At 35.1% G+C, this 13,763-nt stretch overlaps 1 protein-coding gene across 5 annotated transcripts in view; it reads left to right on the top strand.

Moving 5' to 3' along the window:
* The window catches only part of MTA3 (metastasis associated 1 family member 3), a 117,538-nt gene that overhangs the window by 20,652 nt on the left and 83,123 nt on the right, over window positions 1-13,763 (top strand). For all 5 annotated transcript variants that reach the window (XM_042829334.1, XM_042829351.1, XM_042829327.1 and 2 more), the window contains exons 4-6: window positions 277-403; window positions 11,535-11,598; window positions 12,843-12,960. In XM_042829334.1, the coding sequence (XP_042685268.1) occupies window positions 277-403; window positions 11,535-11,598; window positions 12,843-12,960 (309 nt within the window). The remainder of the gene's footprint in view (window positions 1-276; window positions 404-11,534; window positions 11,599-12,842; window positions 12,961-13,763) is intronic.

Raw genomic sequence — 13,763 nt, 5'->3', positions numbered from 1 at the left:
AGAATGAGTAATTTTGTTAGGATTGTTCTTACGGCTGTATGAAAGACATCAGTGCATAGTACAGTAGGAGAGGAATTTGTGAAGGGTATAAGTAGAAGGTATGGAATTAAAAATACTTAATATTCTGTCAACTTACGTAAACTAGTCTTGTTGAACTAATCTTTTCTTTTAAATACTAAGGGAAGTTGCTAAGGGGTGGGGGAAATGTCAAGTGAAATGGCTGTAACTGTATTATGTAACAGAGTTAATTTCGACCTACGCTCTGCTTCTCTGCAGAAGAAGTTGAAGAAGAGTCTGAAACTACAATTGAGGTTGACTTGACTGATAAACAGAAACATCAGCTGAAACACAGAGAGCTCTTCCTTTCTCGCCAGTATGAATCTCTTCCGGCAACTCACATCAGGTAAGAATTAAATATTGCTTATCTGTATTCTGTTGAGCTGGTTTGCCTGCCAGTAGCCCAGCCATTTGAACACTTCAGCCTTTATCTTACAAAAGGGAGTGATTGTGTACAGCTGAGTTGTGCCAGGTAGAGCCATGAATTGATTTGGTACCACCCTCACTATTGCCTTTTGTCTCTTCGCATTTGAGCCTTGAAAGGGACAGAGTCATAGATAGAGCTCCAGCTTACAAATTGAAACATCAGGTGATCATGTTGTATGAAGTCAGACTATTCCTACCTTGGAGGTGTATTCTTGATTCTTCTGCTGTCCAAAGGAAACATGGCCATTTTGTTTGCCCAGGGAAACCACAGATGGGTTTAGAAAGGAACTGTCTGACTCAGTGGTCAGATCTGCACACACTTAAAAATAAAATTACCTCAGCTTACTTTAGTAAATGGGAAGAAGTAATGATTGAGTTTGGCTAAATGTTGCAGAAGCACTTCAAGTATTTTTTAGATTACCGCGGTGCTATTGTAAGAAGCTTAAAAAAAAAAAAAAAAGTTTTGAATGTCTTTCTGTAAATATTATAAGTGCTAAAGTTACTTTTTATTTCGGAGTCGAACAGTTTTTTGGGGGGAGAGGGCGGAGTGGAAGAGGGGAATGTATCTGGAAATAGAAGAGAGTAATCGGGAGCATAATGGAAGAGGAGTGTGGTAAGTGTAAAACAGGAATTCATACAAGTTTGCATTCTGAAGGAATTTTTAGTTTCTCAGTACATCCACCTCCCCTCAGCCATTTCAAACCGTTTTCTTCAGCTAGAAGAAAAAAAAAAAAAAAAAAGTAGTTATGCTTCAGTAAGAGAGAATATTTGTATGTCCGTATGTACTTTCTCAAATGAGGCTCCTTATCTTTCTTGCTGCCAAAATAAAAACTGGAAGTTGGGTGTGTTTTATTAATTTCCTGTGCTTGATTCATTCACTTGTTCTCTGACTTGGAGAAAGTCACTTAGATGTCAAATCTCTGCTTTCCTGAATACAGCATAGAGATAGTAGTCCTGCACAGTTTCTTTCGCTTACTTTGACATTTAAATATTGAAATAAGGTATTCTCTATCCAGAGAGAAGATTATAGAGAAGCAGTATTGTAAATGTCTTCTTACCTCACAACTCAGGGAGGAAGAAGAGATTCTTCAGTACACACTTCACAATGAGTCCATAAAAGCACATGAATTCATGGTGCATGCAGCATTGCACAGTAGGCAAATACAGTGGCATGACTTGAATAACTTTTCAGAACATTTAAATGCTGTAGTGCTATACTGTCATTTGCTAATAAGACCTTTACCAGATGCATTCTGGAACAAGTTGTATGTTGTTTAATGAATTTTTAACAAATACCTCTCCTACAAAATAGTTCTTATAGAGCATGTTAACTTCTGAACATTCACAAACTCAACTCTTCTTGATTGTTTATGTAAATTTTATTTGTGATCTTTTCCTATAGAGTGAGGATTGAAATACTGTGAAGGCAGTGCTCTTTCTCTTGCACCTTTTTCCCAATAGTATTTCAGAAAAAGGTTTTAGAGCCGTGGAATAATATGCTTTTGAAGAGACATCTCTAAGGTCATCTAGTCTGGACTCCTGCTGAAAGCAGGATCAGGTTGTTTGTGGCTTTGTCTGGTTGAGTTTTGAATGTACCTAAGGATGAAGATTGCAAAGTCTCTCTGAATGTCTGTTTCAGTCTTTCCTGATGTCTAATTGGGACCACCACTTTTGGAACTTCCTGTCCATTGCTTCTTGTTCTGTCACTTTGCTTCCCTGAAAATAGCCTATCTCTCTTATTTACTTCTTCATTAGGCAGTTGAAGACAGTAGTAGGATCTGTTTCTTTAAGAGTGTGTGAATGATTACTCTTAAGATGTGAAACTGCTGGCCTTTGTATTAGCACCTGGGAGGAGCCACCAGTAATCAGCTGCTGGTTGGACTTTGAACCACTCATTACAACCTTTTTAGCCTGATGGGCCAGCTAGTTCTTCTTCCAACCTTATTGTCTGCTTATCTACCCTGTATGTTACTGGTCTGGTTAAAAGCCAATATAGGACATGCTGTAGGCTTTGCTGAAGTCACAGCAAAGGATATTTGTTGCTGTCAGTAGTCCACCAAACCAATATTCTCCATATGGAAAGACACACGCACTAAAAGTCTCAGTAGCTCTATCCTGTGGACTTTGGTTAGTTGTCACAATCTATGGTTTTACAAGAGAATAAATAGTTCAATAGAATAGAATGGAGAAAGGAGATAAATTCTGTCAAGGGTAAGAAGGCAAGTTCAATCACTTCAGAGGGAAGAGGAGAGAGCTAAAAGTGATAGAGGAGGCTGAATTATATGCAGTTGCTCTTGGTAACTACAGATCTTGAACTTTTACTGGCATCTTCAGCAAAGAAAAAAAAAAACCAACAATTCTCTCTGTGTGTAATTTAAGGCAATAAAATCATTCTAACTTTAACCCGAATGGCAGAGAAGATGACATTGTTTCCCTTCCATCCTTCCCTCTGAAGAAACCCACCCATGACTAATTTATTCTAATTCATAATTAAAAACACAGCAATGTCTCTTTTGTATACTTGGTGATACCACTTTATAATTAATGTGCTTTAAATTTATAGCAGATTGAATTTCTTTGTTGTACAAATAATTCTGAAGTCGTATGATCTGTAAAGCTGTGTTGAATAATTCTGATGTGATTTGTTTGCTTTTAAAAACTTGTAATACAGTTTCAGTCTATATTCCTGTACTTTGTATTTTGTAACGCACATTATGTGTAACTCTCTTTAAATATAATTCATTTTGATATAAACAATTTTTTTCCTAATGTTAATCTTGTTTGTGTTTTATGTTAGGTGACGGTCACTGCCATTTTAGTAACTTTAGGAAGTGGTATACATTGTAGCTCAAAAAAAAAAAAAAAAAAAAAAACCGAAAAAACAAAACCAACAAATTTAGAAAATATGCAAAGACAGATACAAGAATCATAAAATATCTTGAATAAGAAGGGAACCAAAAGGATAATTGATTCCAACTCACGGCTTCACACAGAACGAGACAGATGTGGCAGTGTTGTCTTGTAGCCTCAGTGCTGATGTGGTGGAATGTGTTGAAGAATTATAATTGCACTAACTTCTGAAATGATGGTATGCAGTGAAGGACAGTGTCAAGATGTTCTCATTTGGGTTTATAGGGCTTGTTAGCTTTGCTCCTACCTGACAAATTACAAGTGAAACTACTCCTTCCTCTCCTTCCTCAAATATGTAAGATTAGTAACACTCTTCCAGTGATAAATTACCTCCTTCCTTCCCAATTCTTGCTTATTACAAATGCAGTTTTACCATGCCTTGTAATCTCCAAATTTTACAATGGTGTTATACTGCTGTGGATTCACTGAGCCCTTTCCTTCATTGGGCATGTATACACATCACATAGTGAATGCATGCATAATTCATGGTGCAGATAGTTCATCTAAGCAGTGTCAGGTCCCAGCAAGGGACTGAGTTGAGCCAAAGTGCTGTGTATTTTAGCTTTGATTTGCAGAAATTTAAGAATTACTAAATATAGCATTTTGGAAAGTCATGATAAGGCAGAGGGAAAAAATTATTTAAAAGTTGTCATCACGGTGAGATTGTTGGTTGATGTTATGAAGTGCATCATGCAACTCAGCATGTGGTGAAAAGGATCTATTTGTATAACAATTCCCCAAAAAAATATCTCTTTGGGAAGATGCACTTGTTATCTTGATCTTTGTATTTTCACTTTTGAGGTTTCAAGAGCTAGTAGGCAATTCTTGTAAAAGACTACATTAGTTACTTGGATTATTTGTGCTTGCTTTTGAATTTAATGCTTCATATAATGTGTGTAAAAAACTTATTTAGCCATCAGGGTTCACTTTACCATTTCATTATCTTTGCTTGCTACTAGCTAAGTTTTACTTGTATCTATCAAGCCTGTGTTTCAGGTTTGAGGTTAGTTTTTGGATTTTCTTTTAAGTAAACTTTTACTTGCCTTAACTTTGATGCATAATGAATCACATAACTTTCATTATACTGAACTTTCCTTCCTTATGATCTTGCCAGACCTCACCCTAGTATTACTACTTTAAACTATGCAGGTATAGAATAATGCTTTTTTTTTTCTTTCTCACAATTCCTTTGCGTAAAAAGCACCAAATAGTCAGAAGCTCAAAGACAGGTAGTTGGTAGGGTGGGACAGGTCATTTTACAGTAGCATTGTGACTTTTTAAGGTATGGCATGCTAGGAATTGGTGGTATTATCTTAGGATGTTGTTGTTCTCAGCAAGCAAGAAGCTTTCAACAGACAAATGGGTACAAATACATAAGCTACAAAGTTTAGATAATTTACAAGGACTTTCAATCTTTTTTATTTTCTAATGTAAGTCACACAACTAGATACAATGAGTGAATCTACTTTGAATAGGCATGTGATTGGTCATTTGGATTGCTTAGGAGTTCTTCCTTCCTGGATTAAGTTTATTTAGAGCAGGGTAGCTTTTGCAGCATGTCTGATGCCTGTTAGTTTTGTTGTGTTGTTGTCTAATTTTTTTTTTTCCTTTGGCAGTAGAATTTGGAGAATTCTTACAATGGAAAGATTCTGGTCTAGATTGTACTTTTGTCTTGTTCTCAGTTGTGGTCAATAGCTAATACTAATACCAGAGTATAAGAAAAAAGTATTGGTAGAAGACTGTCAGTTAAACGTAAGAAAATTATAGGTTTTCCCACAGCGGCATAATTGCCAATTGCAATTTTTCTTGTAGTGCAAAGCTTATATAGTTCAGGAGCAATGAGTGTTGTTTCTGGGCTAGGTGACCCTGTAATGTCATGCTGAAAAATTGTTCCTAACCAGCCTCCTATGGCTTTCTTAGATACATGTGTATTGCTGTTACTCTGTTTAAAAAGTAATTTATTTTCCTTTTTAGACTGAATTAATCCCTGAGGAAAAAAGAGTAATGACTTGAGTTCCCTACTATAATCTGTATGAAGTATATGTGTTATTGTGTTATTTGTACTATATGTATTATTAACTAGATAAGAAAACACAGTTCTGCCATGCCTAGTTCAAGATATTGTTTCCATATTATGATCTGGATCTTGTTCTTGGCATTGTTCTTTCTATTCCATATATATTCTCTTACTGGAAACCCTTCTTAGCAACAGAACTCAAAATGCAATCAGTGATTTAAGTTGGGGTGGTATTATTGTAAATCCTGTCTTAAATCATAATTTCATAGAACTGTAGGATGACTTGGGTTGGAAAGGACATTAAAGGTCATCTAGTTCCATCACCACTGCCATGGGCAGGGTTGCCAGCCACCCACATGCACACTTTGATAGATGTAGATTTTTTTTATCTTAACATCTTCTACAACTGTTCAGTAAGTTTTTACTGTAATGTTGCTGAATGCTTCGGCTCTTCTGCAAATTATGTAATTGTTTGTGTATACAAACTATATAAATTGGTACTGAATTGAAAGTCTTCATATTTGTCTTTTAAAAATGAGGTTTTTCACATGGAAATGTTTTTTCTTCTGATTGGGTTGTCATTAAAAGTTGGAATTCAGGAATATTTAACCATATAGGTAACCATAGGTAATTTGAACATTGTCTATAAATTACTTTGTGGAGTTTTGTCAAGTTTTGTTGAATTAGTGTCAGCTGTGCACAATCATTCGAAGACAGACTTAACCTTTAAATAGCATCAATTTGAAGCTCTCAAAATCAGGAATTCAATTTGAATTAAGATTAAAACCTTGAACTTTCAGATTGACAGTCAAACTCAGCATAAAAACTCTGGATCATACGTGTGATCTATGCATGTGTTCAGATGCCAGGCACTTACTGGCTCATTTAGATGTACATAAGTCAGTTGGCTGTACATTCATTTTTTAGTTATACTTTATCAATTCTTTGTTAAACAGGTAAATCTACATTTTTGGCAACAGATGTGTATCATACATGTGATCTTGTACTATCTGGGCAGTTTTTATTGTTTTGTTGGAAAAATGAGTCTCAGTATTATTTATTAATCAAGTGAGACTTTTTTTCCCCCTTGTCTTTGAGAGAGTTCAGAAAATGACTGGAGTTAAACTCTGCCCAAGAGGAATCAAGGAGGGCAGATCTCTCTTCTGTCAGAATCTATCCTCTATATATTGTGAATATTAAAAAACAAACAAACAAAAAAACACAAAAACCCAAACTCTAGCTGGGGAGTCTGTTACAGCTTTTAGTAATGCTTTTGTGTTACTCAACAGATTTTCGTGGAGTGCAGTATCTTGCACTCCATTTGTAAATATCCATGCAATTTGGAGAGCTTGGAAGTTGCTATGTACTTGTGTCTGTCAGCATCGTTCTGTGCTCCCTGAGCTGCACTTGAAAGCAAAATATGCAAGTGTACTTGATATTTGCTTCCCAAAAGTGAGGAATCAATTTTATGTAATTAGAGCAAGGTCCTAAAACTCTGCAGCTCCTAGTATGTGATTTGGCAATAATCATTGCAATCTAGACTTCTTGTAAGCGGTCATGACTTGGCTCAAAGTAGTTGTTTGGAAATCTTCAAAAAACGTTTCAGATAATTCAGGAAATACCTTGTTCATTTAAGGTAGCTGTCTCATCCTTTACTTTCTGTGCCCTTTTTCCCCTTTTTTCCTTTATGACTCATTGGAGAAGGGTTGCTCTTGGTCTCGTTTTGCTTAAAACCTTACAGCCCCTCTCAGTTTTTCACTTTATCTTCTGTTTAATTTCTAGTTGTCATTGAAACAGCAGCATATGTTAAAATCAAATCAGATTTTCCTTATAAGCATAACATTTCCTAATATTCTTTGCAGTTACTTTGTTCTTACTATCCAACTAGTGGCAAAGTTTTGTATTTCAAATTTCTACTAAGATCAGCATTTTTTGATCGAGATCAAGAGACGATTGGTTTACCTGCATGGAATTACCCGATGTTATCTTGTCAAATTCAGGAAGGCGATGAGTAATTGTTAAGAGCAGAATTTCAAAGTCTGTGGGGTCACCACTGCACATATTACCTTTCTTCTTCAAATAGCATCAGCATGACTAATGCACTGCAAGTTCCATTGACTTGGTGGGAACCCAGAACAGTGAGTTCTGAAAGTTCATACTCTGTGCCAGTCTTACCCAAGATACAACTGCATTACAACAGGAAATTTGTGGGACGCAATACTTTAGCCATCAGGCTGCCTTTTCCACTTCTGTGGCTTGTGCTGCTTAACAGACGCTTAAGTATTGCATTTCTTTTGTAATTTGTTTCTGTAATTTTTGCTAGCATATTTCCTGTCCGAACAGATAATTATTAAAAGAAGGCTTACATCTCATGGTCTGTCTTACTGATCTAGTGAAAACAGGTGACGAAATAGCCTGCAAGAGTGACAGAGCAGAAATTGTAGAGGTTTCTATTTTTTTAAAAGGATGGACTGGGCCAAATCAAGAAGTTCAAATGATAAAAATAGCTGTTGATTTTGATTCATTCTGGTACTTTTAAGATCTGGTTTTCATCATTATTTTTTGTTGAGGAATTGTATAAAATATATGTACAATATTGATTACTTTAAGAAAAATCTTAAGAGGTGATTACAGGGACAGTGCAAACAAGCAGAGTAGCTCCCTGAAAAAAGGAAGGAAATATCTTTTTGTTCACTTTCTTGGGACTGCTGCATACCAAGATGGCTAGTATGTCTTTCCATTTATTTATAACCTTCACTAGTTTCCCTGTGTTTATTTGCTGTTTTAGTTGTAAATTGTTAGCATGTTGGTTTTAAGACTGAGGCTCACTGTTTGGCCTACTGAAGAATTTATTTTCTGCAAGATCATTTAAGTGTGTTGCTTTGGTTTGGTTTGGTTTTTGTTTCTCCTCAAAAAAATACTGTTTTAGAGTTAGTGTGAAATGTGCTTGGATTTCAATTCTGTGTTGTACCAGAATGGCTTTGTTGAAATAACTCAAGTAGGTGGTAGGCATGAAAAAAGGAGGAGATTGTTAGGCATCCTTTAGCTGATGTGTGTATATGGCCGAGAATTGTCAGATCGTGGTGGAGTTATCTTTTGTTGCATCTTTCAGCTTTAACAACTGGGAAAAACTTCTAAGGTAGCAATGAATGAAGGTGTAATGTGTGTAAACAACTTTCACATGGTTACTGGTTTAAAGAAAAAAATGAGTTACAGCTGAGCTTTCTAGGATAGGAGAAGTAATTGAATCCTGACTGGTTTATATAACAGAGGCTGATAATACCATGAGCATATACCCAGGTAAGCTTTGGTATTTCCTTTTATTGAAAGATCTGTAAATAACCTGCTTGTTTGTTTGTTTGTTTGTTTACTGATTTAATACTCTGGCAAGTTATGTTGGTATTGTCAGCTAAATGGAGCAACTTTTTATCTTTTATCAGTTTAAGTACATTTAAGTACCTCTGAGAGTAGAACAGATTCTGAAGTGGCAATTTTATCAAAATTAAATTGTAAGTGAAGACATAAGTGCTAACTTTGTTTGCTGTAATTTGTACATTGTTGAGGTATCAGAAAGATCTACTCAACATTCATACAAGATCAATTTTGCCCAATTCCCTGGGAAATAATAATTTTTTAGAGCGTAAATAGACAAAGTCAAAACCAGGAATGTTATAGCAACATCTTTGATTCCTTCCGATGCTATTTACCAGTAATTTTTGCTATTGAGAACAGTGAAGTCAGGGATGCAGCATGATAGAGGAATATAGCTCAAATCAGAATTACAACTGAATGATAATCAGAAAGTTTCAATGGATCTTTAAAGGTCATCTACTTCCAGCTTCCCTTCAAGTTTGCCAACCAGTAAGTCAGACACTAGTCCAGCTTGCCCAGGGCCCCATCTGACCTGACCTTGGACGTGTCATCCTTGGAGGTGGTTGTAACTTCTCTGAGCATCTGTAACTTCTCTGGACAACCTGTTCGAGCACCTCACCATGCTTTAGGTGAAAATTCCCCCACAACCTCTAATTTAAATCTCCCCTCTTTTAGTTGAAAAGCATTTCCCCTATCCTACCACTATCAGATGACATAAAAATTCTTGTCTCCCTCCTGATAATGAGCTGCCTTTAAGTACTAGAAGGCTGCAGTGAGCTCTCCCCAGAGCTCTGACTTTTGCATGCTGAACACGCCCAGCTCCCGCTGCCTTTCTTCATAGGAGAGGTGCTCCAGCACTTGGTCTTTTTTGTTACCCTCCACTGGACCTGCTCCAGCAGCTGTCTTGTTTTGGGGCCCCTAGGCTTGGATGCAGTGTTCCATCCTTTCTTACAAATGGCAGTGATATTTCTCTTTATCCAGTCACCGAGACCAGTCTGGTTGCAATGTGGTTTAAACCACATTAATTTTCTCAGGCTTTTTGATTATTAGTATTGGAAGAAGAGGTGAAGAGTACAATGGTGGTTAAAAGAATATTTAGGATTGCATCATCTTAAGTCTGCACTGAGTTATTTCCTAAGTATACTTGATTGATAGGTTTGTGACAATTTACTGAGCTAAGTGCATTGTTTCAACAGAAATGACCATTTATAGTAGGCTGAGAGGATCTTCCTCTAGTTGGGACATGGGGGGAAAGGGAAAGAGAATGAACAGATATAGAAATGATAGGATTTTATGCCTTTTGATTCTATATACCTATAGTAAGAATATCACATTTATGGATCATGGAAGCTGGCAACTATAATACAGATTCTTTTTATTGTGATGTTCCTTATAGTTGATCAGATTACCTGTTTCTAAATGCTTTTTTTTTTTTTTTTTTTTTTTTTTCATTTTAGCAGTTAGCCTTGTATTTATTTATTTATTTATTTATTTTTTAGGCTATAATTCATACATGTGAAAAATCTTAGAAGCACATAAAATACTAATTATGATTCCAGCCATTAGATGGTTAAAATTCTGCACAAAGAAATTTAATATCAAATAGAAATACACTCAGTTAGGAGATGTGCTGTGGAAATTAATCTTCTCTCTTAATGAAATAAAACAAAGCTTTTTAAACTTCCAGCAATATGGTATAAGGTCAGTCAATACTATGCCCTTTCAGCCACATTGGCAGTGAAGGAAAGCCTCTGCCATAATTGGAGTTAAATAAGGGTAGTCTGGAGTGAACTGAACAGAACAGAAGTAAACTGTGAAGGTAAACTACTCAGGTTTAATACTAAAAAAAAAAAAAAAAAAAAAAAAGGTAGTGAACTGTCTTCATGGTATAGCATAGAATTAATCTTTAGATATTAGTGTTCTGGAATTATCAAGGTCAAAAGCTCCAAAAAATCTTCAAATACACAATTGATAATAGAGATGTTCTCCTCGTTTCTTATTGCAGGAATCTTCTCACTTGCTGTTGTGTGTTGTGCTCAGGTTTTGCAGTCTAATTTTTCCAACATTTCTATTCGGAATTGTGGTTCTCTTGACAAATACTGAGACTAAGAGAAATTCAAGAGCTTATATATTAATGAATGTTTTAACTCTGTTTCTATTCTAGCAGTAATGAAAGAGACATTAGCTATGTTTTTGATGTGTTTTTTTTTTGTGTTGGTTTTCTTTTTTTTTCTGCAGTTAACAATTGGCATGTAATATCTGCAGCTGAGTTTAAGAGAAAACATTCTCTGAAATAAATGAGGGATTTTTGCTATGATATCTTTGAGTCTTTACATCTTTAAATCCCAGAGATCCCTAAAGTAATTTGTCCTTTCTAGTGTTGATTTGTGTGCTAATCTGTTGCAGATAGAATGGATTTGTGTAGACAGTCCTGTTCTATGTCCTAGATCACTAGGACCTCATGGTAAATACTGTCCAAATTGATAGAAGTTAAGTAAGAGTTAGGTACCTGAAATGCAGGAAGTAGTGAATTGTTACAGAGAAATAATAGAATTGAAAGTGGTAGCATTTAAAAAAATAAAAAGGCTATTCTAGCAGGAGGAATCAGCACACAACATTTTTCATCCATATCTGCTTGCATTTCTTGCATTGCTTTAAAATAAAGTTAGACTAAAAATAAATTTGCAGTGTTTTTTGACAACAAAAACAATTAACTTTACAAAAGTAACAGTTATTTCTTATGTATTTATAGGGGAAAATGCAGCGTTGCACTTCTGAATGAGACAGAATCTGTGTTGTCGTATCTGGAGAAAGAGGTAATGTTTGTGATTTCTATTTGCATAAACTTTGGGAATAGTTTTATGTTTATTCTGTTTGGCTTTGTTTGATTGCTTTATGCCTTTGTTTTCAGTAAGTGGGCAAACAATTGCTTTATTGGATGTTATGTTAGAAAAATGTTGAGAACACTGATTTTGAAAGTGTTTTGGAACAAGAACTGAAATGGCACATTACAGGTTTCTTAAGAAATAGTTAACTCAAAGTAATTCACATGGTATCTTACAAAATAAAAATATGTAGACTTTTACTTAGAGGGAAATTCACTTTGTGGTATTTTTCTGGTTTTGTTCTTATTGTTCTCTAATTTTTGTGCAGTTATTATTTTTCTGTCTTGAGGTGTTATAGAAAGACAAGTCTTCCAGAGACAAAATATTGTATTGTAAAGTCAATGGGATGAAAGATGGGATGCTCTTCCAGATGGTAGCAAAGCATAGCATAGCGGTTTAATTTTTAGTACTTTAAACTACTGTAAGCAAAACAACTCCTTTGCTTTCCGGTAGAAGGGAATTAGCTTTACTAGAAAGGAAACAAATTATCCATGAATTTGAAAGATAAGTCTTGAAGCTAGTTTTGTAATGCAAACATGCATACCCTTAAAAATAAATATATTTTTATTTGGAAATCTTAATGTGATATTAAGACGGTGGTTTTTTTGGTTGGAATTAGCATTTTTTTATTTTCATATTTCTACACCAAAAACCACTGATAATCTGTAGAATGTTTTTGAGAACAACACCTAACATTTACTACAAATGAGTGTACAAGATATGTCAACTCTGTTTTTGTGTAAGCCCTTTTCAGCTTAACCCGTTTTCTTGTGCTGTTTGAGACTAATGTATGAAAAGTCAGTATGGTAAAATATTTAGGAAAGGAAACATTAAATTCAGAAAATGAGTAACAGCTCTTTTTTTTTTTTTTTTTTTTTTTTTTTTTTTTTTTAATCTGTTGGTATGTTTTATGAGTATTGATCCTTTCCTTGCTGCTCTATTCTGAAATAACTTCTAGCAATGAGAAAAGCTTTGATTAACCATGTAAAAGGATTCGCGTGAAAGATCTGCGTTCTTTAAAATGATTAATGTTTCAAAATTTTTAGTCTTCTGCCAAACCTGTAGTCTGTAAAAGCACGTGAGAGGGGTTACTTTAATAATTTTCACATGGAAGGTGAGGTACAGTGCTAATTCTGAAATTCATTATGCTATTGCAAATGTATCTTCTTTTTCAGGATACTTTTTTTTATTCATTGGTGTATGATCCATCACTGAAAACGCTTTTGGCAGACAAAGGAGAAATCAGAGTGGGGCCCAGATATCAAGCAGATGTGCCTGACATGCTTGCAGAAGGTAAATATTTGCTCCTTGTATAGTTAAAAAAATATCCTTATCATGTAGTATTATTTATGTTAGCATTCTGAATTAAACTTGTCAGTTTAGTCACTTGACTATTGAAGTTTAGTTGATGTCAGTTTGAACAGTATTTTCCTAATCAAAAACATTGAAGAATGCTGAAGTATTTATATATTTTGCCTTTCAGTTTGAGCATAGTTCAATTATAGTTGATTATTTGACCCATAATCAGATTGAAAAGTGATGTTTTCAGTGGTAGTTTAAGATATGTTTCAACAGATATATGGATAAGTGGTAGTCATAGAATCCCAAATTTTCTTACAAACTTCCTGATGTCACTTCTCTACATGGCGTGGCTTTACCATCAATATTTCTTCTGCCTCTGATCTCTCTTTGCCTGTTGCTGATGTTGTATGAATTATTTCAGGATGTCATCTGGCAAAATTACTACTTTAGAGGTATAGTTTTCTAAAGAGATGCAAAATAAAGAAGGTATGGCTTAATTCTTTGAAAATACAGCTGCTAAATGCTGATAAATTAAGTTGCAGATATCTCCAATTGGATGTCTGGAAGTCACAAAGACTGAGGTGCTTATGCATGAAAGAGGAAAAATAAGTAGAGGGAGTGTTTAAAACGCATTTATGAAACGTGGATTTCTTAGGTATGAGTACCAAAAGGGTCATATCAAGAGAGAAATCCTTTTATTTTGAGGGTGTTTTAAATAATGTTTTGGAAATGTAATGCAGGGACAAACGGAGGAAGAGTACAAATGGTTGCTCAGTGAGCTAGTGTGCAGAATT

Source organism: Centrocercus urophasianus, unplaced genomic scaffold (genome assembly GCF_019232065.1).
Source record: "Centrocercus urophasianus isolate 14NV4802_14NV808 unplaced genomic scaffold, USGS_Curo_1.0 seq_10, whole genome shotgun sequence".
In the NCBI taxonomy this organism is placed as follows: Eukaryota; Metazoa; Chordata; class Aves; order Galliformes; family Phasianidae; genus Centrocercus; species Centrocercus urophasianus.
This window is presented reverse-complemented; position numbering and strand designations above follow the sequence as displayed.